At 38.4% G+C, this 22,626-nt stretch overlaps 1 protein-coding gene across 28 annotated transcripts in view; it reads left to right on the forward strand.

Moving 5' to 3' along the window:
- Nucleotides 1-22,626, forward strand: part of svila (supervillin a) — a 119,154-nt gene that overhangs the window by 26,713 nt on the left and 69,815 nt on the right. For 7 of the 28 annotated variants that reach the window (XM_088642841.1, XM_088642842.1, XM_088642851.1 and 4 more), the window contains exon 1: nt 22,195-22,375. The exons of 1 other annotated variant lie outside the window; for it this stretch is intronic. In XM_088642841.1, coding sequence (XP_088498967.1) covers nt 22,318-22,375 — 58 coding nt within the window. In that variant the 5' untranslated portion in view covers nt 22,195-22,317. Of the gene's footprint in view, nt 1-1,910; nt 2,469-13,389; nt 13,577-22,193; nt 22,376-22,626 lie in introns of those variants that run through there. 20 more of the 28 variants (XM_088642843.1, XM_088642844.1, XM_088642866.1 and 17 more) reach the window with 8 other exon arrangements.

Here is a 22,626-nt window from a genome sequence, read left to right on the forward strand (position 1 = left end):
GTGTGTTGAAAATCTATTTTGTTTAGATTTATTCCAATGAAAGTTACGTTTACAAATCTACCAGCAATTTCTATGTGACCGTTTTCCCTCTGGAATCTGGGCTTCATGTTCAGCCAGTATTGTCACCCCAGGTTATATTCAGTAAATGTTTGGTATAGCTCTAGTTTCCTCCCACCTTCCACAGACATGCTGGCTTGGTTCATTGGAGTATCCAAATTGTCCTGTGGTGGAATAGCAGTTTGTCCAGGAAGCAATCCAGGCTTGTACCCAGTGCAGGACAAAACTCCAGAATAGGATGTACTTAGGTTGCATATGTGAATATGCACCTTTTGGTAACATGGAATGCTTTTGGTAATGTTCAAGGGACCGATTTAACTCCTGGGATGTTCTTTCACAAAAGAAGGAACATACTGTTGGTACTGTAGAGTGACCTTATTTTTGACTAAAAATGGGAGCAGTGGTTTGATTTGGGGGGGAAATACAGCTCTTCTGTTCCATTAAATTCTGGGTAATATGAAATCTCCCTCCTAATGTTAAAGAAATACAGTGCAAACTCTTGTTCTTTTTAATGTATTCACTACAGAATGTGTTATCTGAGAACTTTATTACAAAAGCCCACGCTGCTAATGATGCTCTTAGAACAATCTTTCTCATCGTCCGCAGGAAAGAAGCCCCTCCAGCTTCCTGTCCTTTGTCAGGCCTAGTTCACAGTGTTCCTGAATATTGACATCACACTTCCTTGATCTCTTCTCCATCTGCCGTGTGTAGCTTTGTGCCTGGCTTTTTTTTTCTAGCCCCCTTTGAAGTGTCAGGGCTTGTTTTGATCTTTTTGTCAGTTAATTGTGAAGGTTGCGCTCACACAGGTGTTCAGCAAGTGATGTACCTAAACAGAAGAACTCCCAGTTTCTGGTCCTTGAGGTAAAGCAATTCTGTAGTGGACCACACATTAGATCATTTAAAATCAAAATGAATGATTCATAAAGCAGTTTGGACTCTATTTTCTGTTGGAAGGCATAGTCTTCTAGCATGTACATGTTTTACTACTCTAAATGTCATGGTTCCTGATTTAACTACTATATGTACTAAGGTTTCATTACTTTTGTGTAAATTCATGCCAAAATGTTTTCTTATGAGGAAACTCTGGGGGAAAAAAAGATGGGGAAAGCATAGTACAGCTTTTGTATTGATAATATGTTGAGTGCAGATCGATGAGTGAAATTAGCTATTCCAGGGTCAGACAAGGACTTAACAGTACCTACACTTTCCTACAAGAACCTTCATTGTGAAGTGACTTCCTGACTTATAGTGACAGGTGCTTCATGCAAGTTTTCTGTCCCAGCATTGTTCTGTTGTCAAAGGTCTTGGGACATCTGTAAAAATACAATTTGACAGAATTGACAAATTGTTTTAGCAGGTTATATACAGTATGTAATTTGTCTCTTCCACAAATATATCTGTATATTTATAAAAAAAATATACAAAATAAATATATATTTGCAGAACCCCCAATGGACTGTCATAGACCAGCCTAAATTCTTTTAAAAATTAACAAGGTCTGCAATTTCAGCAAGTCTATGAGTGTTCCTACTATACGATGAATATAATGCAGTTGAACTTTTCTCTTCAATTGTGTAAAAACAAAATGCAACCTTGTAGTCTAAGATGTGAATATTTTCTGCGTTGGGTTTTAAAACCTATGTTATTAGTGTGGTTTGGAGTAGGCTATTTGGGAGAAAGGGGAGCTGAAGAGAACTGCAGTCCGAGTTTGTTGTTATAACAGCTGATTTGATCCCTCGGAGTTTCAGAAGCTATTTATGGCAGATTTGCTGGTATCAAAGCTCCACAGTTCAGCCCATAAATGGTTGGCCCTGTATGAGGTTACCACGCTGCATTTGGCCTTCAGTCCTCCGAGGTGGAAGTGAGCCTGCAGTTTGTTGTGTCGGGAGACAGTGCAGGATGGGAATTTAGACATTTGGAGTTGAAAACGGCAGAAGGCGAGCCGAGCTGTATGTGACATTCTGTGAAAGACTTTTGGGGAAACTTTTTATAGAAGCCTGAAGAGCAAGCACCTGGAACTTTAGCTCTCCCCCAGTCCTTTCAGTTTGGGCACCATCAACTCCCCCACCCCACCCCCAACTCGTTCTGATTTATTTTACCCAGCAGTGCCATCGGAAAGCACCGTTCTAAATTTATCAGGCCCTGAATCATCTTTGCAGATGTAGCTGCCAGGCATTGCTTCTGAGAGACCATGTTGTGGTATTGGCGCTCCGATTGATATCACTTGTGTCCTTTTAGCCTCCTGAAGTGTGACCTTCTCTGAAAAGGCCCGAGGAGTACAGGAAGGAGTTTGAATTATTTTGCCTTTTTTTTTCCACTTTGCAATTTTAAAGAGAAGAAACTCAAGCTGGTGCAACTTTCATAACCCCATTGAAACCTTTTCTTGTTTTTCCCATGTGTAAATCAACAGAGTAAGTACCACTTTATCTTTTTTTTTATTGAACCACTTCTAGTAAAGATTTCTCAACTTTCTGTGCAGCAAGAGCATTTATTTCTTAAGCTGTTTTTTGTCTGGAGGAGGGATGTGCTGTAGGTCGAAGTTGTCCTAAGGTTTTTTACAGACGTTAAGTGTTTAAGTGTCTCATGATAAATTGTTTGGCTTTCCGATGTATTTTTGTGTTCACTGTCGGTACAAGAGATGTTAAAACAACTAGCATTTTAATTTTTAAATGTATCTCACCATTCCTGCAGCCAGATGCTTTGTGCTGTATATTAAGTTTTGAAATGGCAATGGTCAACATGTAAATCGATTAACTGTATTCATCTTTGGTATTGCACTTTTTTTCTCACTCTGCTGGTTGTAGATATTCCTTATTGACAATCAAGAATTGAACTCCAACATTAGTTCTGTTAAAATGGATTTCTAAATTTGTACAAATGGGACGAGCCAAGTCTTTCTCTATTCGGATGTGTGCACTGTTTTTACTTTTATGACGCGGAAATGTACAATGTTGTAAAACGGCTTGTTCACTTTTTTTTGGCCAATGTAGAAAGCCCCTATGAAACTGCTAACAATTAGTATGAATTAACATTCATGACACTAGTCCTTGAAGACCGTACCGGTGAACTATCTGAAAGTCGGTTTCGCCTTTCTGCCATGCCTTCTTGTGATCTTATCCCCACGTCCGAGATCCAGTCTGAGAACCCAATACAAAACACTTTTCTTTTATCACCTCGAGCTCTGTAAGGCACTGCTGGAGCTCTGAGTGATCTCCAGTGTGAGACTGGAAGAGGTGCGTTATTGTCATGTAAAACCATATCTGGGGTTAGGGAATGCAAAAATTGATGTCCTAATCCCTTGAACTGAGAGGTACCTTAAAACCTTTAACTTGAAACAAATACTGTATGAAGAATGTGGATGTGAGAGAACTAATTTGTATGGAGAGGACATGGTTTGAAAGGTCAATATGAATAGTCAGCCCAGAAGAACAAATGGGCTTAAAATTAAAGGGCTATGTCTTCTATTGGCATGGTGTTTCCTTTCATGCCGTTATCCTAAAATACAGCCTAACAGGTTACAGGAGTCTTCATTGCAGCTATGAATAGAAATGTGTAGTGTCCCTAATGAAGAAATTGAGTTAGATCTTTGCAATAAACTATTTTTTGGCTTTAACACACTGAGCAAGAGGAGGTGAAATTTATTAATTGTGTGACTCGTAGACTGTCGTGGGCAAACGAGGGGGGAAGAGGTGGTTTGTACTTCATTTAATGCGGTCAGTGTACAAGGAAGTTCCCACTTACCAATTTTTTTTTTTTTTAAATCCCTGCCTTTAGCCTAGTTTTGAACCTTTTAAAAGTAGTTTTAATACAAGCTCTCAGCTAACTTAAAATAGACCAAACCGTTTATATAGTGCTTCTAAATAGTCTGTTTAAATGAGTGGCTTGTAGGAGCCCATGATGTGTTGAGGCCTGATCTTGTAGCCATTTGTACTATAACTGCCTTATCAAAATGTAGACTCTCGAATAGCTTCAAATTCGTTAACTGTTGGTTACACCTAAAGATGAATACTTGATTGTTAAGCATTATTTACCAAATTTTCCTGCAGTAATGTCACTTTTTTTTTCTGAACTTGGGTTTGGGCAATCTCTTATTGCCTTTTATCTGTAAGATTTAACACTGGTTTTAAAGAAAGCAATAAGTGCAGGCAGTGTTATTTCTACTGAGGAAACCTGAACCTTAAGTCAGGTCTACAGAAAAGATTCATGAACCACAATTTCTTTAACTTGCATATACTGTATACTACAGTTGATTTGCCATTTACCAGAATGTTTATTTAAAGTGGCCTCCCTATGTGCTTCCAAGTTAAGCTAAACTGGTTGACAAGTTAATCTGAATTTGAGAAACAAGTCCAGTTTTTCCTGATAGGATTAGTGAATTCTCCAGTTACGTGGTCATTGTGGATAACCTACAAAATAAACCTCTGCTTAGAACTTAAAAGAAGCTGTTTAGATACGTTTTTCAGCAATGATTTGGAATACTCTAGATTATCTGTAGGTGTTTCCCAGTTCATTCTAGGAGGACTAAAATGATCCATTTTAAATGAGGGGTGAATTAAGGTGATTTACTAAGTTTCTTAGTAGTTTTCAAGTTGTGTACTGTAGGCCTAGGTATTACTCTTTTCATTGGAGTCAACTACCGTAATTATGCGGTCAAAAATTAAGTAAGATTACCGATAAGAGGATGTAATTCCAGTTTTGCATTTTGTGGTTGAATGGTAACAGCAAATAATCCAGCAGTGTCTTGAAGGTACTGTATCAAAAGGATGCTGCTTCAAAAACATAACAGGTTAGTTTCAGACTCCCATGACCTCCATACATGTCCCCCCCCCCCTTCAGACCAGGAATGGTTTCTCGTATTTTGCTGAACTAGTTCCAGGGCGGTACTGTATGTTCTTATCAGTAATGGTAAATTGTAATAAAAATAATGGTAAAAATTATTTCTTGATTTTAGGACAAATTAGGCTGGCAAAACAGTTCTCATTTGTCTAGAAAGGGATCAAAGCTGTTATTTAGTGGTCTCTTGCAATGTTTTCTTTTCCCCCCAATGGTGCATTTTTAATAGAAGGAGAAACTGTCTTGGCAATTGATTTTTTTTTTTTTAGTTTTGCTTAGTTCATTGCATTGTAAAAGACATTTAATGGGAAGAGCTGAGCACAAATTAATTTAATGTCAACTGAATTTCACTCATTCTGCTTTTGAAACGTTGCCAAATCCTGTCTGGAAGTTGAGAGTGGAGTTGATTTGAACCAGTGATGTTTTACCACAAGCTGCACTTCTTGTCCGTCACTATGGGACGAGATTCTCATTTTCATACAAGAGTGTTTTGCTCAACCCTTTGGCTGCTTTCCTTTCATTCTGTAAAGTAGGCTCGATGAAGAAGGCAAGATGTCCGCAAGAAGCAGTGTTCTAGAATGCTTTGATCATTTGGTTAGGTGTAGATGTAGGTGTTAAATTGTCAGCTGATAAATTCTCGGCCTGTTGCGTATCTGCAATCTGATCCATTGTAGCTGTGAAAAGAGATCTGCACTTGGGCATTGCCTCATTGAGCAGATGTCCTGCGATGAGAGGCTTCAGTTCACTACTTGGCAAAGTGCTGGGGTGAACCTCTCCTAGCCCTGATGTTAAAAAGTTCGGATTAAAAAAGGGTAAAGTACAGAAGGGCACACCAAAGACCTCACCATCTTTAAGGCCCTCTGGGGCCATTCTTGCTTAATATGGTTTGTATTCCTGTTGTAACTGGCGGGGGGGAATAAGGCAACACATTTTATACTTTTTAGGAGAAGAAAATTCTGTTGGCAACAAATAGGCCTTACAGAGCCAGACCATTAATACTGTAGCTGTGAACTAGGATGGGTCAAAGTTGGAAAATGTGTACTGCTAGTAATCTTTCTTTTTCCCTGCTGAAATCGTAGCTTGATTGCAGCACTTTAACTTTCTGCTGATTTTTTTAAATTGGAATCCTTTCACTTATTGTCCGGTCCTGCAATTTGGGCACAGTTTTTGATCAAATACTGGTGTGATGTCCAATGTAAAGTGCACCGAATGCTCTCATACAGTTAAATGTTGTTAAACTGTTTAGGGCTAAATGTTAAGGAAATTCAGTCGGAGACATGCACATTTCTCTAAAGGAAACATGTTTAAGAATAATCCTGAGGCCCACAATGTATTATGATGAAAGTATTGTATTAGATATAAAGAGTAACTGAAGTATGTTTTAAAAGAAATCCATGTATGTTTATCGATCTATATATGCATTACGTGTATGAGGACTTACTTTATGGGGGGCTTTTCTGCTTTTGTATTTTGCAAGATTAATTCTGAACTTGATGTTGAGCAGCAGTGACTGATGGTAGGTAGAAGTTTAAGGAGCCATGGATATCTGTTCTTCTTGCTAGTGGCTGTGAAGAATAGCAATACAAGAAATCTCCATGTCCTGGAATTCTTTGCTGTGGGAACAGTGATATTGTGGCGTTGTTCTTTAATGCGGCAGGAGAGGTTGGCTTAACACCCTCTTGTTTGGCTGCTTTCCAGCCGAAACATTCATATCGGTAACCCCGGAAATAGATGGGGGGCATCCTTGAAACTCCAGATGCTTTTCCTATATTTAAGTAGTGGAAGCCAAGACAAAAGGAGCTGGCAGTAACTGAGATTTTTGGGCTGCAAATGTTTGCTAAAGGTAATGCGGTGAGGGCGGGGAGTTCTTACAGTTGTGCAAGTTAGTTCTTGCTTAGATTTTTACTTTTGGTTTTTTCCAATTAAGCATTGTTATTTTCTTGGAAGGGCATTATTTAAAAGCTGCAGTAGTCTAGTGCTTGAGTAATCGATATATGCGTCCTAGATCAGGGTTTCTTTATTACAGCTTTCCTTTAACAGGGAGTTAATTTAATTTTCACTCTCTCATTTACGCTTTTGGACCATGGGTCTTTGATTTGAAATAAGTCTGTTAATACCTATATTTCCTTCACAGTTTTGTCTGTAAAGCCTGCAGTCTGAAGGTACTTGCTATTTCAGTCTCCTTATGAATTTATGTAGTTTCCTGCCAGGCGGATCAGAATACGGTGACCAACCAGCTCAAGAGGAAGGGGTAAGCCATCTGATGCCTCAGCTTGACATGACTCTCCTGGCTTGAGCCCCAAGTGAATTGTTGCGTTGAATAATTACAAGTGACGTGTGTTTCTGAAGGGTTTAACAGGACTGAGCTGGGAAAATCCATGACCGCTGCTGGCCACTGGAAGTCTGGGGCTTTTCCTCAGTGGGTGGCAGACATGTTGGAGGATTTCAGTTTATTTTGCTGCTCCATGTGTTTGTGGTGTGGGTCAGTAGGAATTAGTGGTTTCTAGGCTATCTCCTAACAAGTGCAGCCAAGTTGTTTTTGCTGGGTCTGATGTAGTGAACCATTTTACAAGGACTACTGCAAATGATTTTTTTCTGCAGTGGTTTCCCCCTGTATTTGGTTCAGAAAATGCAAGAGTGAAGGACGTGTATGTTAAGCCCATCGTGTGTGTGTTTTCTTTGAATAATGTAGCACATTTTTCAAAGTTAATCAAACTTAGTGACTTTAACTGAATTTTGAATGATTCAATAAGCAAACTGCAAAGAAGTGTTAGTGTTTTTTATTGCTTTGTAAATGCAAAACCTCTAAATGCTTTTTAATTATTCTTGCCTCTGGTTATTCTGTATTTCCTCCTATTCACTGTTACAACTTGCTTTCTTATTGTATTTGTAGTATTCATAGATTTAAAAAATCTTACTTATTTACAATATGACACATTTTGTAAAGTGCTACTTGTGAATGGTCTGGTTGATCATGATTTAAACTCTACTAAAGCTATAGGACAGGAAGTGTCCATATGCAATTTCTAACATACTTCTCAATTCATAGCATTGAGATGGAAGCCACAGTGTTGAGCCAATAGATATATATTGCCACCTTTTAAAGAACTTGCTCTTTTTTTCACACTGACTTTTGCTTCCAAAAAATAACTGTCATTTCCGAATGGTCCTATAGCAGTAAAGTGCAAGTATTGTCTGGTCACTAACTGGAGTCCTTAGACGTAGCCAGAGGTGTCCTCAGAGGAGCATGGAAAATGTACTCAAAATAATGAAATTGCTGTGTCTGAGCATATTGGGGAATCTTTATTAATATGCCACACATAAAGATTAATTGCTTACATATTTTTAGAAAACAAATATAGTTTGGACACTAGGCAGGTGCTGTGCTACACAACTCAGAATCTCGTAAATTGCATCATCATGTTGGATTAGAATGTATAAAGAAAGTGCTTCTCTTGGGAATTTGTTTCCTTGCATAGACATGGAAAAACCAGTAGGAATGTCAGCATGCTGGACATGGCTAATGTTTTCTTACTCCAGGTTAGAACATCTATAAGAGGGAATGTTTGTAAGTGAGCGGACTATTAAGGAACTGTGATCATTATATATTTACTACTGTAATTTTGAAACATTCTAGCCAGAATATAGTTGACTGATTTCAGGAAAGGAGACTACAGTATGAAGGAAACAATGTAAGACATATAGAATGGGACAGGCTATATATGGAATTCTGTAGAGAATGAATACAAATGGTTGAATATATTGGGTTGTACCCAAAGTAAACAAAAACAAGTGGTTTACTATCTCAAGAAAAAGAAGCAAATGGGATCGAGTTTGTGATATACTGGAGATTTACAAGCAACTGATAAAGGTATTAAGAAGCCCAAAGGGGAAGAAAGATGTTTTAATATTGGGGGGGGGGAACAAGTAAGGATGAAGTAAAAATGGATCTAGGGTAAGAGGAAGCTTGTAGAAGAGGAAAGGGAAATTGTTGATTTATTAAAGGAGTTCTCGGGTTCTTACCAAAGAAGAAATTGAACGGACAAGCTTTGGCTATTAAATAGTAGTGTCATTAAAGAGGTGAAGGTGGTCTTGAAGAAACACTTATTCAGGGCAATTGTATTATGCTAATCCTAGTTAAGGAAAAGATCTTATTCCTAAAACCAATTAGAAAACAAGTCATCAAACATTCACTGACGGGGGTAATACCCAGTGACTGGAATGCTCAATCCACATGCCCGTCTGTAAAAGTGACAAAACTGAACCAAGTAATAGATCAATAGTTTGACTTTTTATTATGCATCAGATAATCAAAACAATTAGAACCAAGATAGAGGACCATCTATTTGGGGGGACAAATGCTAGGGGATAACAAGCAGCATGGATTCAGAAAAGGTCAGTTGTGCTTAACTAATTTGTTCAAGCAACGATAGTACTGGACTAACAACAAAGTGCAAAATGGTATTCTAAGAATTTTGGAAACTTGTTTCATAAAGTTCTCAAATTACAGGTGGTATTTAAGGAGTTTTCAAATTGAAGGCATTCACGGTGTGTTTGGGGTAAATTGTAAATGGACAGGAAACTGTACTAATGTGGAGCATCAATGGGACTTGTATTCAGACCAAAGCTCTTCCTGATTCTTGTCAATGGTCATGATTCTGTTATAGTTAAACTTTTAAAGTTGGCAGATGTCAAAATATGAAGAGTAGCAAATGCTGAAGAAGCTACCAAGGAAGTTCAAAGTGGTAGGTATTCAACAATTGCACAAATCTAGCAGATTAATATAGAGGGAGTATTGCATATATAGTAGGTAGCACTCTTCTAGACAATTTTGGAAAGCAAAAAAAAAGTTAGTCTTAGAATTGATGGATGTTATTAAAACTATACTTTAAACTAGTAATACCTCATTTAGAACATGTACAGTTTTGGTCACCATATTGCAAGATTGTTAATATTGCTCCTCCGGAATCAGTCCAGATAAGAGACCCAGTGCACTCCTAGGCTTAAAGAAATGTCTTGCACTAAATAAAAATTGAACTTGTCTAGTCTTGTGAAGGCTATGAAGGAAATCATATTAAATGTTCTCAAAGGTATTGACATGGTCAACCTGATGGACTTCTTCAGAATCAACAGTGAAATATGAAACTTAAGGGATGTAAATTTAAAACTGAAAAGAGGATTAATTACACCAGGGTTTGTAGGACAGCTTATTATGTTGATGTTAAAACTGATACCCTTGTCTTTCAAGAAATAGTTGGATGAAATCTTCAGATCTGCTAGCTAGAAGGAATTGAATGAGCTTGATAGACCACACAGTATTGCTGGGCTAAATTCGATAACGATAATTATCGCGATATAATTTTAACAAAAGTTTGATAAATGTTCGATAGATATGTTTATGCTTTGCGCATGCGAACAAAATACTGCGCGTGTGTGTTGCAGACTGGGCAGCTAACGTGCTGTTGTTTACCCACACGGTGGTGGCTGACAGGATTGTAGTTAGAGTGGAGAAACGAGCGACACTGAAGCAAATGTAGTGCTGCCAACGACCAGCTCGAAGGACGATGACATCGTCGACAGAAAAGGTCATTCAACTTCGGTAATTTGGGGATATTTTGGCTTTTTACGATCAGACATAAAACAGAGCACTTTAAACTTTGCAGTCTGTCTGAGCCATCTTCTATGTGTGTTTTATCACACTGCAGTATTTAATTTTTCTATTAAGATATTTATTTTGTAAATTTTACTCATGCATATTTTGACGTAAAAAAGACTTGAATACTCTCTAACTCAGATTTGTTTAATGTTTCTGCTGTTTGGCAAGTGTTTGTTGTGTTCTTAAAATAAAGAGTTGTCTAATTTATCAATTAACTGTCTGGTTTCTTCAACTTTCACTCAGGAGAAAAAATCTGCCTTTAAACTTGAAAGAAATAATGATTTGACATTTATCGTGATAATTATCGATATTGACTGGTATGAAAATTTTTATCGTGATAATGTTTTTGGCCATATCGCCCAGCCCTACCACACAGCCTACATTTTTTTCAACTTTTCGTTTCTCATGACATTTTGTTCATCACGGATTGATGCAAAAATACTAGATCATTCCAAGTCCCTTTAGTAAAGAAGTTGATTGGACATACATGTAGGTAATGGTGATTTAACCTTTTGCTGAAAATCGAGAAAGATACAGAAATACAGAAATAATATATTACCCATCCACTTTATCAGGTTTTGTACCATCTGTATGGAGCCAGATCTTCTATAGACAGCCCTAATGGACGTCCACAATTGTGATGGCAACAGAACGATCTGCTCAATGTTTTGTACACTAGACCAGGCAATGAGGAGGTCCTTGTGCGATGCTCTAGCCAGGAGGGCTGAGTTGCTACAGAACTCCACTTGATTTATGATACTCTGACTGCACAGTGCCCCATTGCTCAAGACTGCATTTCCTACAGGATCAGCCAGACGTGACAACATCTGAGCAGGACAACACACGTCCTTGTGCTGCTTTTGAAACAACTGCTTCCTTGAGAGATGAGAATGTGACAGCTATGCTACGAATGCCCTGCCCCCCATACTTAAACCCTGTTGAACTTTTAGAGGAGGTTGTGTTGATGGGGTAATGGGATGATGTGTGGTATCTAGGGCTCATAGGCCAGTGAACAGGCAGAAGCTTGTCCATTTTCTGTGAGATGGAACATACAGAATCCCACAAGATAGCATCTGCAACCTGGTGCAAATCAGATGGACAGCTTGTATTATTTCTAATAGTTGCCATAAGCTGCTGTTGTGACTTTTCCAATAGACCCCCTATTGGTCAACCATGTCGATGACAAATGTTAATCGGCATAACTGCTTGTCATGTCTCTTCAATAAAATATCAGTAGACCAACTGTTAAAGGACATAATTTTCCAGATAATGTTTTGAATTGCAGCTATTAGTGGTTTATTTTGGTACCTCTTATTTATTGCCAAAGAGACAAATCTTTTTAAATCAAATCGGTAACTTCATTTATGGCAAGTTGATATTTTGTACTGGGGAAATTTATTTGTTTTGATGTAAATAGTTTGGTACATTTGAAGATAATGTTTATAGCTCATAGTCTAGGGGACCTGCACTAAACATAGAACCTTAAAAAATATCTCATGTTGGAGAAAAGTACGTCCTGTGATTAGTAGGTCATTATAATACCATACAAAGGGTGTTCAAAAACATCAACAGTGTTTTTTCTCAAATTAGTGCTTCAGAAAATCTCTACCTCTCACATTTCAAAACATTGGTTCAATAACGTATAGCCCAGCTAAGACTCTGGATGCTGTAAATATTGAATATAGCAGGAGTGAGTGACTGTTATAAGAAATAAAACCATGAAAATCTGCAAAAGCTAATTGCAATCTGGCAAGTCCAGTTGAAGTCGGAATAGCGTACATTAATGAAAGAGCTTAGTTGAAGATCCTTGATGTACAGTAGTGGATGCAAATTGGGGATCATGAATGTGTTACAAAGCATTCATTTTACTGATTTTAACCAAAGTGACTTGCAGAGGTTACTTACCTCTAGTATTTTTTCTTTATATGTTTTTGGTGCCCATTTGTAGATTGGGTACAGCATCTTGATCTGGGGTCAAGCACCTGACACGATACAGGTTGCATTACACTTGACTATATGCTTCAAAACTGAGAGAGGCATATGATATCTTTTGGAATAGGGTTAATAATTCTTAAACAATGGATATTTAGGCAATCTAATCTTATGTCAGATTTTACATTTATAATCTATTGGTCTATGGTCAAAATCTATGATTTTGAAGATCTCATGGTTCTATATACATACAGTAATGGAACTGTAGTTCAGGGTTTCTCAGGTCCATGGGTGTTAGGAATGCAGCCCATTTTCTGTGTCTCCTTAAGTTCTGGACCTGAGAGCTCTAAATAGAGCTAATTAAGGGTTATCTAGACTAATTTTTATCCGTTCTCCACAGCCTTAAGCGGTGGAGAAATTGGAGACCCAGGACATTTCAGGATTTCAGAACCAAAGTATTGTCGTTGGCAACCTTTTTTCTTCCTTTAATGTACATGGCAGCTTTACTACAAAATGAATTGTAAGTCGTGCAGACGTGATCCAAGGTCTATTTTTGATGTACCGGCACAAGGTTTTAAAAAGAAATGGTCTGAAACCTACATTTTCTTTAGTATAGTTAAAAGGTACAGGTATTTGTTACTGAGTTTTTCACATTTGAAATTGAAATGCATACCCATTACTGGAAGATTAATAAACTCAATAAAAAGACAAGCATTTCCTTCTTCAACTCACTGCTTTTTAGTAACGCAGTATCGGTACCGTCTATCGAAAAGGCGGGGCTGATAAAACTTTCTTAAGAGCCCCAGTTGGAAGAGCTGCCAGCAGTTGAGCAATGAGGTCAAAGGCTGTTGTAATACAAGAGTAATACTAGCCTGCATTTCGACCAAACACAATATGGTCTTGGTGATAGAGCTCTGCTGTAATGTGTTCCTTCTGCCCGGCACACAACACTTGCAAAGGCTGCCCTGCCGCAGCCTGCTCTTGCTGCTTCTCCTAATAAAGGCACGTCTGGGGAAAAACAGTGGCGAGACCGACGTGTTAAGCTTCCAGCTGTCAGACCTAGAGGCAGAGGTCTGTGTGGTGGGAGCTGGATTTGAGGTGAGTTGGCTACAGCCAGCTGTTTCCTGAAAACTTGTTGATGGCATAGTTGAATCGCATGAGATATATACACACCTTGGCAATGGTTGCTATGCAGACGACATTGTTCCTTCTATATAACACTTGTGGAGTCCTGAAATTCCGGCATGTAGGGCAACTGCTCTTCTGCATCGCGGGGAATCTGCAAGAACTAAAATATAAAGGGTAGGCTAAGTACTGTATAATACCTGAATTTATGGTAATGCAATATAAATATGGATACAGTACATAGGGTTCAGGTAATTCTTAGATATAGATTGCGTCATATGCCTTTCCCCCTTTTTTTGTGCTTTATTTCTGTAGCGGTTTTGTAACTCCTTCCTTGTGGTGGATTAGTCTAACCTTGAAAGCACACTGTAATACATTACGGCAGAAAACCTATGAATATACTGATGACTCCCTGCATGTCTTAAATTATCCCTGAAAGTGGCAGTAATAGAGAGAACTTGATAGTTCTATTCTGTGGTTGGCTTTTAAAGTGGGTTATATATTTACTGGTTTATTTTGATTCTAGTTACCTGCTGTCTTGGGCTTCAACTGTTTTGAGAAACTGCAGACATATTGTAGGGCCCCTGGTGGTGCTGTTTATGAAGCAGAAGCCTGTTGTAAAGTCATCTGGAGGTTTAGTATTTTGCTATTCTTTTGGACATTGTGGCTGTTTAGTCCACAAGAAAGAACATGGGTCCATTTATTTCAGCATGGAAAGTAATCCATAGTGAAGTGCTTTCCTCTGAGGTAATCTTTATACTGTATATGTATGCAAAATATTGAGCAGACTAACAAGCCATTCTCAAAATAACAAGATGTGGTTTCTTCATAGAATTGAATTTGCGACAGTGTATATCACAAAGTTGTGCTGAACTTTTAACCCTTTAATGAGTTCATATTGCAGAAGATGTAGAAATTTTATTTGAAATTATTGATCACATCTGTTGTCGATCTCTGCAATGGTCACAGTTTTTGTAATTGTTTGTCTATTTCTTTGAGCTGATATTGGAATTGTGCTCTGCTGGATGGGCACAGACTGAATGAAACCTGCCTTGCTCTGTAGCACATTTGTGGTTTTATGTTTGTGACTTAATTTTAAACAATTGTTCTTTACTCTTTTCCCTTAATTATAAAGAGGAAACAGTTGTAATCCAGTGTAGACTGAATTTATTCAGGTGTTTGCTCTAGAATGAAATGAAAGTTTTGTCGGGAGCCATCTGAATTAGTGCCATCTAAATCCAGTTACTGAAAGAGGTTTTAAGTGGGGATACTCCAGCTGGCCCTTACTAAGATTCTTGCATCACTAAGATTCTGCTTTGAAGGCAATATACTTAGGGTATTGACCTACTTTCAAGCCATTTCAAATTTTTACCTTTAAATGCCTGTACAGTATTTCAGAAACTGAAGAATACATTTTTGTCTAAGTCTCAGGACATCTCTTTATGTAAACCAAAACACTAGTTGAAATGAAGACCATCTTTGTGTGGGGAAAAAACTTGTTCAAGTGCTTTTCTGACACTTCAAAAATGTTTTTATATGACCACTTTCACAGAGGAACCCAGGTAATGAGTACATCTTCCGAATGGGTTTGTTTACCTGTACCATTTTTTCATTTGCAAAAACAAATTTGAGGATGAAAATGTGACAAAAAAAGGCTTGTCGATTTTGTTTATATAGTCTCTGCGCAACAGGAACATTTTGTGTATCGTGTGCTGAGCCTGGCATGAGTGAATGTTGTATAGTGCATACTCACAGGTAAAGTTCAGGTGTTTTATTTTATCTCTGCAAAGCAAAAACTTTTTTTTTTTGTCTGGCTTCTGTTTGCTAAGTGGCACTGATTATTTTGTGCAACTTTTCTCCTCTTGCATCAAAATACTTTTTATCACTTTGTGAAAATTAGTCTTTTCTTAAAGTACAACTGTGAAGGTTTGCTGCCAAAATTTCCCTTTGCTTGTGTGAGGTTTCATAATGAGTTTACATGTCTTAAAGTACTGTTTTTCAGCTAAACAGTCTGTCACAATTCTTGCTCTTTTAGATGTTGTACTTTTATATATTCTGTATCCAAACCTAGAAATATCATGGGTTTAAGACCAAGTTGACACACATTGGCTTAAGAGGAATATATTACTGGCAGGCTAATTACTTTCGCAGTGGGTTTCAAAGATGAGAAATGCATAGTTTTGGCCAACGGGATTCGTTTCCTTACAGTATGTGCTTTGCCAAGGGAACAGATTTTCGTGTCTGGCGCAACATACCTTCTGAGAGCTTTTTTGAAGTGAGAATGATATGGATTAACAATGTTACTTGCCAGTTTTCCAGTAATACCTTGTACCCCAATATACAACAGAAAAGCATTCAACTACAAACTGCAAGTGGTGTCTCTAATTTGTTTTGTCAACTTGTTTGTAGTTTTACTATTCAGCACTCTGTTTCAACATTACTAAGCAAGTAATTGTCCAAGGTGTCATGGACAGGGAAGAGAAATGCTTGCTGGCCAGCAATTAATTATGTTATGAATTTTGTTTCAAGCAATTTAAGAAGTGCTCAAACGTCTTTACTTAAAAATGTATTTGTGTTTTCGCAGCCTAGGAAACTTCTCTGTTATCCATCTGGTGGGGGGAAAAGGATGTTGAGATTTGTTTTATTCCATGTCTTTTCTCTTGTAATGATGGTCCAGTTTCCCCATCTCATCATCTCCCAGCTGCATGGTACTTGTATTCCTTTTTGAAAGAAAATAATGGCCATTGTTTCTACAATACATCTTGGTATACAGTTGTAGGCTCAGAAGCCCTTGACTTCCTTCTTCAGTTCAGAGGGGGAGCTGCTCTCTGAACAGAGTAGACAGTCCTCCAGTGGATGTTTTCTTTGAGGACCTCAAGCACTGTGCAGCCTTAAAGCCTCCAGCTGTACTGACTGCCTCCATGCTGACACTGTCTTGCTTTCTCACTCACATTGCTAATCGCAGTGTTGTGTCCTGCCAGCTGACCTGCTGAATGTAGGCATGACATCTCCTGGCATTGATGACAGCAGCTCACTGCTCTAGAGCTGTGTGGAATGACAGACTCGACCCAGTTCTCTGAGCCTCTATAGCCTGTTTAGATTTAGGATTGCAGTGAGGTTGTGTGGTATCTGTTTTTCCTCCCTAAGATGGCAAAAGTGGCAAAACACTGAAAACTGTTGTCTTAAAATGTAATGTAAATGGACACTTCCTGCGGCCATTATTTCAGGGATTATGGTCTTAAAATAAATTTTAAAGCACCAAGAGTCAGGATATCTATCGTTTAGTCTTATCGGAGTTCATTTTTTGTTCAAAACACTATGACATCTATTAATACTCATGAATTGAGGTGAACTTAATGTAAGCTAATTGTTTCACCACACCACTGGATACATGAGTGATAAAGATGAGAGATGGATTTGGAAGTCTTACCTCTGCAGTTATTTGCCTTTCAGACAGTTAAGATTTATTATTATTCCTTTTGTAGGGTGGATAGATTACTGTATATTGGATATGTCTTATGACCACTTTAGGGGAAAAAGCATTTTACAGCAGGGTGATTTTCCACAAGGGCTGTGTTTCTCATTTTATCCACTTTATGCAAACAAATGTTAGCACAGCAATGACTAAGTCTAGCTCTTACTGTATCTGTAAACCTATTGCATTAATTCTGTGGTATGTAGTAATATCAAATCGGTGTACACCATTCCATGAACAAAGTCTTTAATGGTTGTAAGGCATTAGCTATTAGTCCAGGCCCTTCTGTTGACTCAACAAGTAATTAGTCTTGTCTGATTCAGGGTCATCTCAATGTCAGAGTAGCCCTCGCCTTCTTTTCTTTTAAGCCTTACACTAGGGGGGGAAAAAAAAGATTAGAAAAGACTTTTACAAACAGAGACAGATAAGAGATTAAATGTATCATTTTTTTTTACCGCGATCGTGAATGTTTAACATTTATATTGTTAATAGGTTGTTTTTAATAACATCTTTCATATCGAAAGAATCCCAAAACACTTGAAAGGTGAGGAGGGACTCTCTTCATCCACCACTGTAACGCAGCTGCTACAGTTAACTGGCGACGGCTGATAACGTGCATAGTTTCCCATAAGGTGTACAGTGCAGCAGTGCATTCCACAGTTAATGTACTGCTTAGCAGACCTTTCATCTGGTTTATTTTGAGCTTGGGATTGGTGGGTGTTTGCCTATTTGTAGCAACAATAAAAAGCTTTAATGAGTGTCTGTTTTTAAACCAGAAATTTCCCTTCGTATGAAGGTAGTAGGACATGGATGCTTTTATAGCTGCTGACAAGGGTTATGCATGCACGCCGTCTGCCAGAAGGTACAGGGTCACAGGGAGCTAGCATGCTGTTTGCTTGCAGAGGTAAACAGTATACGACCTCTCAGTCAGCCAGTCAAGTTGCATGTTGCCTTATTAGGGTAGGCTGCTGGGAACGGAGGCTAGGGACAGTCTCTGTCGGTTTGCAGCTAATGGAGCTGGAACCTTACAGCTCTCTGCACCCCTGAGAGGTATCCCACTACTGGCACTGTTTGCAAAGCAGTCCCAGAATATGCAACTCTCAAGGCCTTCTCTCTAATGGCAGCTAAGATATTGCCATCTGCCCTTTGTACTGTATTTTTCTTTGGCGTTGGTTATGTTTTAAGTTAATCTGACTAGAAGTCGCAAACTAATTGTGACTGTAGGGTGCACTGTGCTTTCCTTTATCAACAGCTGCACAGGCTTCATCTGGGTTCGTGTATTCGACATTCTGTCATCACTTCATAGACCAAGACCTACTGTATGCAGGTCTTTGCAGGGAAGTGCTTTCTCCGTTCAGAAAACAGTTTTGTTTTGAGAAGGTTTCTCTTCTGTTCTCAAGTCTGTTTCAGTGATTTTAATTTCAGTTTCTAGTATGCAAATGTACATTTTTCAGAACCTTTTTAAATTCTTAAGCAAATTTTAGTATTTTCTTAAACCAGTGAAAATGCATTGCTTTAAGTACAGTAAGGCTATTTTAAAAGGGCTTGAGTTAAGCCATTGTTGTACTGTGTATATATATACACACTGTATACATACACACATCTTCTAAATAGTTCCAATTCATGGGCGGAGCTGGAGCCTACCTGGCAATTAACAGGCACAAGACAGGGTATACCCCAGACAGGGCTTCAGTCCATCGCAGGGCGGACGTGTAATGTGGTACATTTCCAACTTAAAAGACGATTGCCACAAGAAATGTAATTAATCTTGAAGATCTACAGTAGCAAAGACTTTTTTCAAAACTGAAGTTGTTCATTTTGCATTTAATAATGTTCATTGCCCCACTGAAAATTTTAAATCGTTTTTGTTGAAGAGCATTCTTAGCTTTGTCTTTGTTAGGTTGGAGTTCTTGGTTTTCAACAGTGGCAACCTTGCCTTTCCAAACCTGCCCTTTGAAGGAGCCTGTGTTTTGTGTAAAACATTATTGATTTTATGCTTTGTGTGCACAATTCCCACCACACAACGGTGTATCACCACTTATCCCCTCAGTTTTGTTCTGTCCTGTTAGTAAATGGTACACGATGAAAGCACTCAGTATTGAAATATCAATTGGATTATCAGTGCCTGCCTTGTCTTGAGACCATTTAGTTGTGCGCAAGAGAACAGACCCTTGTGCAAATAAGCAGCCGTGTGCTTTTCTCTACTTTGATCAGGAAACACATTCTAAAATGACTGAAGGTATTTTCCACACATCCTATCCAACACTGATTGTTCGCAGCAGGCTGTGCATTTTGTTTCCTTGTTGCAAAAAAACGATGGCACTTTGTTGTGAAACAGTTGTCCTTAAAAAGGAGTTTGCCATATTTAATTTCAGAGTGTAAGTTTCTAATTTTAACAATTGTTGTTTTTAAATACCAACATGATGTAATTGTCAAAATGTTTCTCATTCTGTTTTGCGGTGCCTTTACAATTGTGATGTAGTCACAATCTACTATGTATATTTTACAAAGCCTGTGATCTTTGTGATCTTTGCAAATTTATCATTTTCAGCATTTTTACTGTCGTCATGAAGAGAGGATCTAACTCATATTGACATACTGGGTATTTTATTAATAAGTTTGCTATTCATATTTTTGCTAGTGTAATGAAGAATGTACAGACTGAAAATTATATTTCCCAGAATATTTTTCTACGTTATTATTAGTAAATGGTACAGCCAGGAATCTGGCTTTCTTGAAAGTTTGAGTGCCTTTTGTGTAAAAAAAGTAAATGCCAGAATTTTTCCCCCACTGAACCTTGTGGAATAATTCTAATATTTTCTGCAGAACAATTGCTTTAAATGGAATGTATTGAATGCACTTTCCTAGAAGTGCTGGTCATGGTCATTTGATTGTATTACATTTTAGAAAGCCAGTTACTGAATGTGGCACTTCTCTTTATGCAAGTAGTTGTTTTTTCCCCCCATGTTGTTTGAGCCACAGTTTTGCTTTATGGTAGTTTTCAGACTAATCAACCCTGCTCTAGAAGTTGAGTCCAAGTTGCTGTGCAATGACAGATTTTTAGATCTTTATTCTCTTTCAACAGTGCAATTGGAGTTATATATATTGTGGTAAGATTAGTATGATTTTCCTCTGGAGAGATTCTTACAATAGGTGGAATTCTCTTCCCGAGACCCCACTCCCTCCTGTGCCGTTCCTATGTGGAATACCAGTATTGATTGTAGCTACAGTGCTAAGAGATTGGCATAGCAGTGTAGTGGTCTGGAATTCTGGGTTCCCAGACAGTGTTGTGTGTTCTTCATTGGGTTAACAGGCACTTGTGACAGATGATGTACTGCAGGTCTCTACTGTATCTAAAACAGACTTGAAAATTGTTATAGCTCACGCTAATCTGGGTTTACCCAAAATAGTGTTCCGTTGAGAGCCTGCTAGCCCATGTTTTAACTTGTTTTTGACATTTCAGATGTTGCTTTTTTTATGTATGTGAATATACCATTTGATAAAGTCTTCTTTTAAGGTTGCTAGACCTATTAGTTAATGCAAACGACTCGGTAAGATGGAAAATCCTATAGAGGTAATTGTAGATCCCCCTCAGATGTGAGCTGGCAGCGAATCTGTGTCTATGGATGCATGGCCTAGATTAGATCACAGCAGAAGTGATTTCTAAGCCTGTCACTTCTAATAAGTTCCATCAGTGTCTACTTGACCTTGTTTGACGTCAGTGAGTCCAACACTATGCCGTTTTTCTAGCAAGGATGGCAAATTATACTGTACATTCTTTTCTGTTTTGTCAATATACACTTGCAGTTTAGACCCTTAAACATGGATGTTACATTTCAAATAGATTTGTTTGTCCTAGCAGTAAATCTGTAGGAGCATGTTCTATGGTGAAAAGTGTAACTCTCAGCTTTTATCATATGGAGTTCGACATGTTTGGACAAGCTGACCTTATCCCTGTCTGTGCACAGTTACTGTAGTTGTCATACCCCACTTTCCTTGTGAGGGAGCATTTCTAACCAAGTGGGTCATGAACTGTTCTCCATGGGGCTCTAATTGGGAGAGGGCCTGCACATTCGATTCCCAGATCAGTTTAACAGTAGTTGCATCTCGCAAGTTGAACGTACTGTAGCTGGGCACTCACCCACAGCTATCATTGTGGACTTGCATGTTCTTATAAGTACTGTATATATTTTTATAACTTATTAATCCAGGTGCACCATAAACTGTGGAAAAGCTCGTAGAAAAACCTGCTTCAAAATGAACCACTTAGCACTAACTTTCCAAGTAGTATTTTAAATTCAACCTATGAAAAGGTTGAGTAATTTAGGAATATTGTCTTGTTTCCAACTAAATTGGAAACAAGGGCATAGTTTAGATAATCACTTATTACGATACAGGAAAAAAGGTCCTGGTAAAAAGTATATCATTAAAGGTTTTCTTTTTAGGGAAAGACCAGTTTCTTTTATTGTTTGTTCATTCTCTTCAAAAGCCAAAGTCATTCCAAGTAAATTTATTAAATACAGTAGCTACCTTCAGTTGTGAATCTGAGGGATCTGAAACATGGTCAACAAGCACGGCTTGTATTGGAATATCTCGGACCACTAAGAGGGTCCATTGCTTTCTTTTCAGTTTTACTCACATGTTGTCCATAAATCAAGACTTTTAACGGTGTGCTTTTTTGGCTTCTCCTGGGGTAGGCAAAGTATTTAGCATAATGATACGATTAGTCAGAGCCCAGTCCTCTGGCAGCCTGGGAGCTGATTTCGCGTTCTCTCTGAGCACTCCTTGCACTTTCTGATTACTTAGAGATGAGTGGAATTTCTTGTCCATTAGAGAAGATTGTTTCTCTTCTTTATTTGAGGAGCTGTGCCTCCGTTGCGCTGCGGTACTGTACCTCATCCAAGGGAGCAGATGTTGTGACTTCTTGGCCACAGACTTGCGGCAGTTTTGGCGATTCGGGCTCTTGAACGCCCTCATCAAATCTGTTTTAACATTTTCCTGTGCCTAATTTTCGCCTGTAATCTGATTACCAGCCTGAGCTGCTTTAGCATGCAGCCTATTGCGATGCATGCACTGTATTCCCTAAGCCCATCGATAGCTTGACAGCTTCAGTCTGTTCAGGACTGCTAGTAGGAATCTCTACATACTGCCTTGTAGGCAGGCCTTGTGCTGCATCTATACTGGTTGAGGAATAGCTGCTACCTCTTTTCCTGTTGGCATTTTCTCCCTTATTGCAACAATGTTCAGGAACCCCTGGATCTCTAATTACGTCGGCGCTATGAAGTATTGTGGACAAGGTAAGTGACCTGATAGTATGCTATTCGGAAATGCAGTGTTTCCAGTGTCCTTGCATTATGTAGTCTGAAATTCCGAGGACGCAGTTGAAAGGTAATGAATGAAATAGAGGGATAAGGATTTTCATCTGTGAGTTTAAAATGCAAAACAATTAATGAGTAATTCAGGGAGTCAAAAGGATGTTGTCTACAATTGCAGCTTTGATATGTGCATCGAGTTTTTATTTTTACTAGCATTTCAACTTGCTTGGTAT

This window comes from Lepisosteus platostomus, chromosome 8, assembly GCF_059453375.1.
Source record: "Lepisosteus platostomus isolate fLepPlt1 chromosome 8, fLepPlt1.hap1, whole genome shotgun sequence".
Lineage (NCBI taxonomy): Eukaryota > Metazoa > Chordata > Actinopteri > Semionotiformes > Lepisosteidae > Lepisosteus > Lepisosteus platostomus.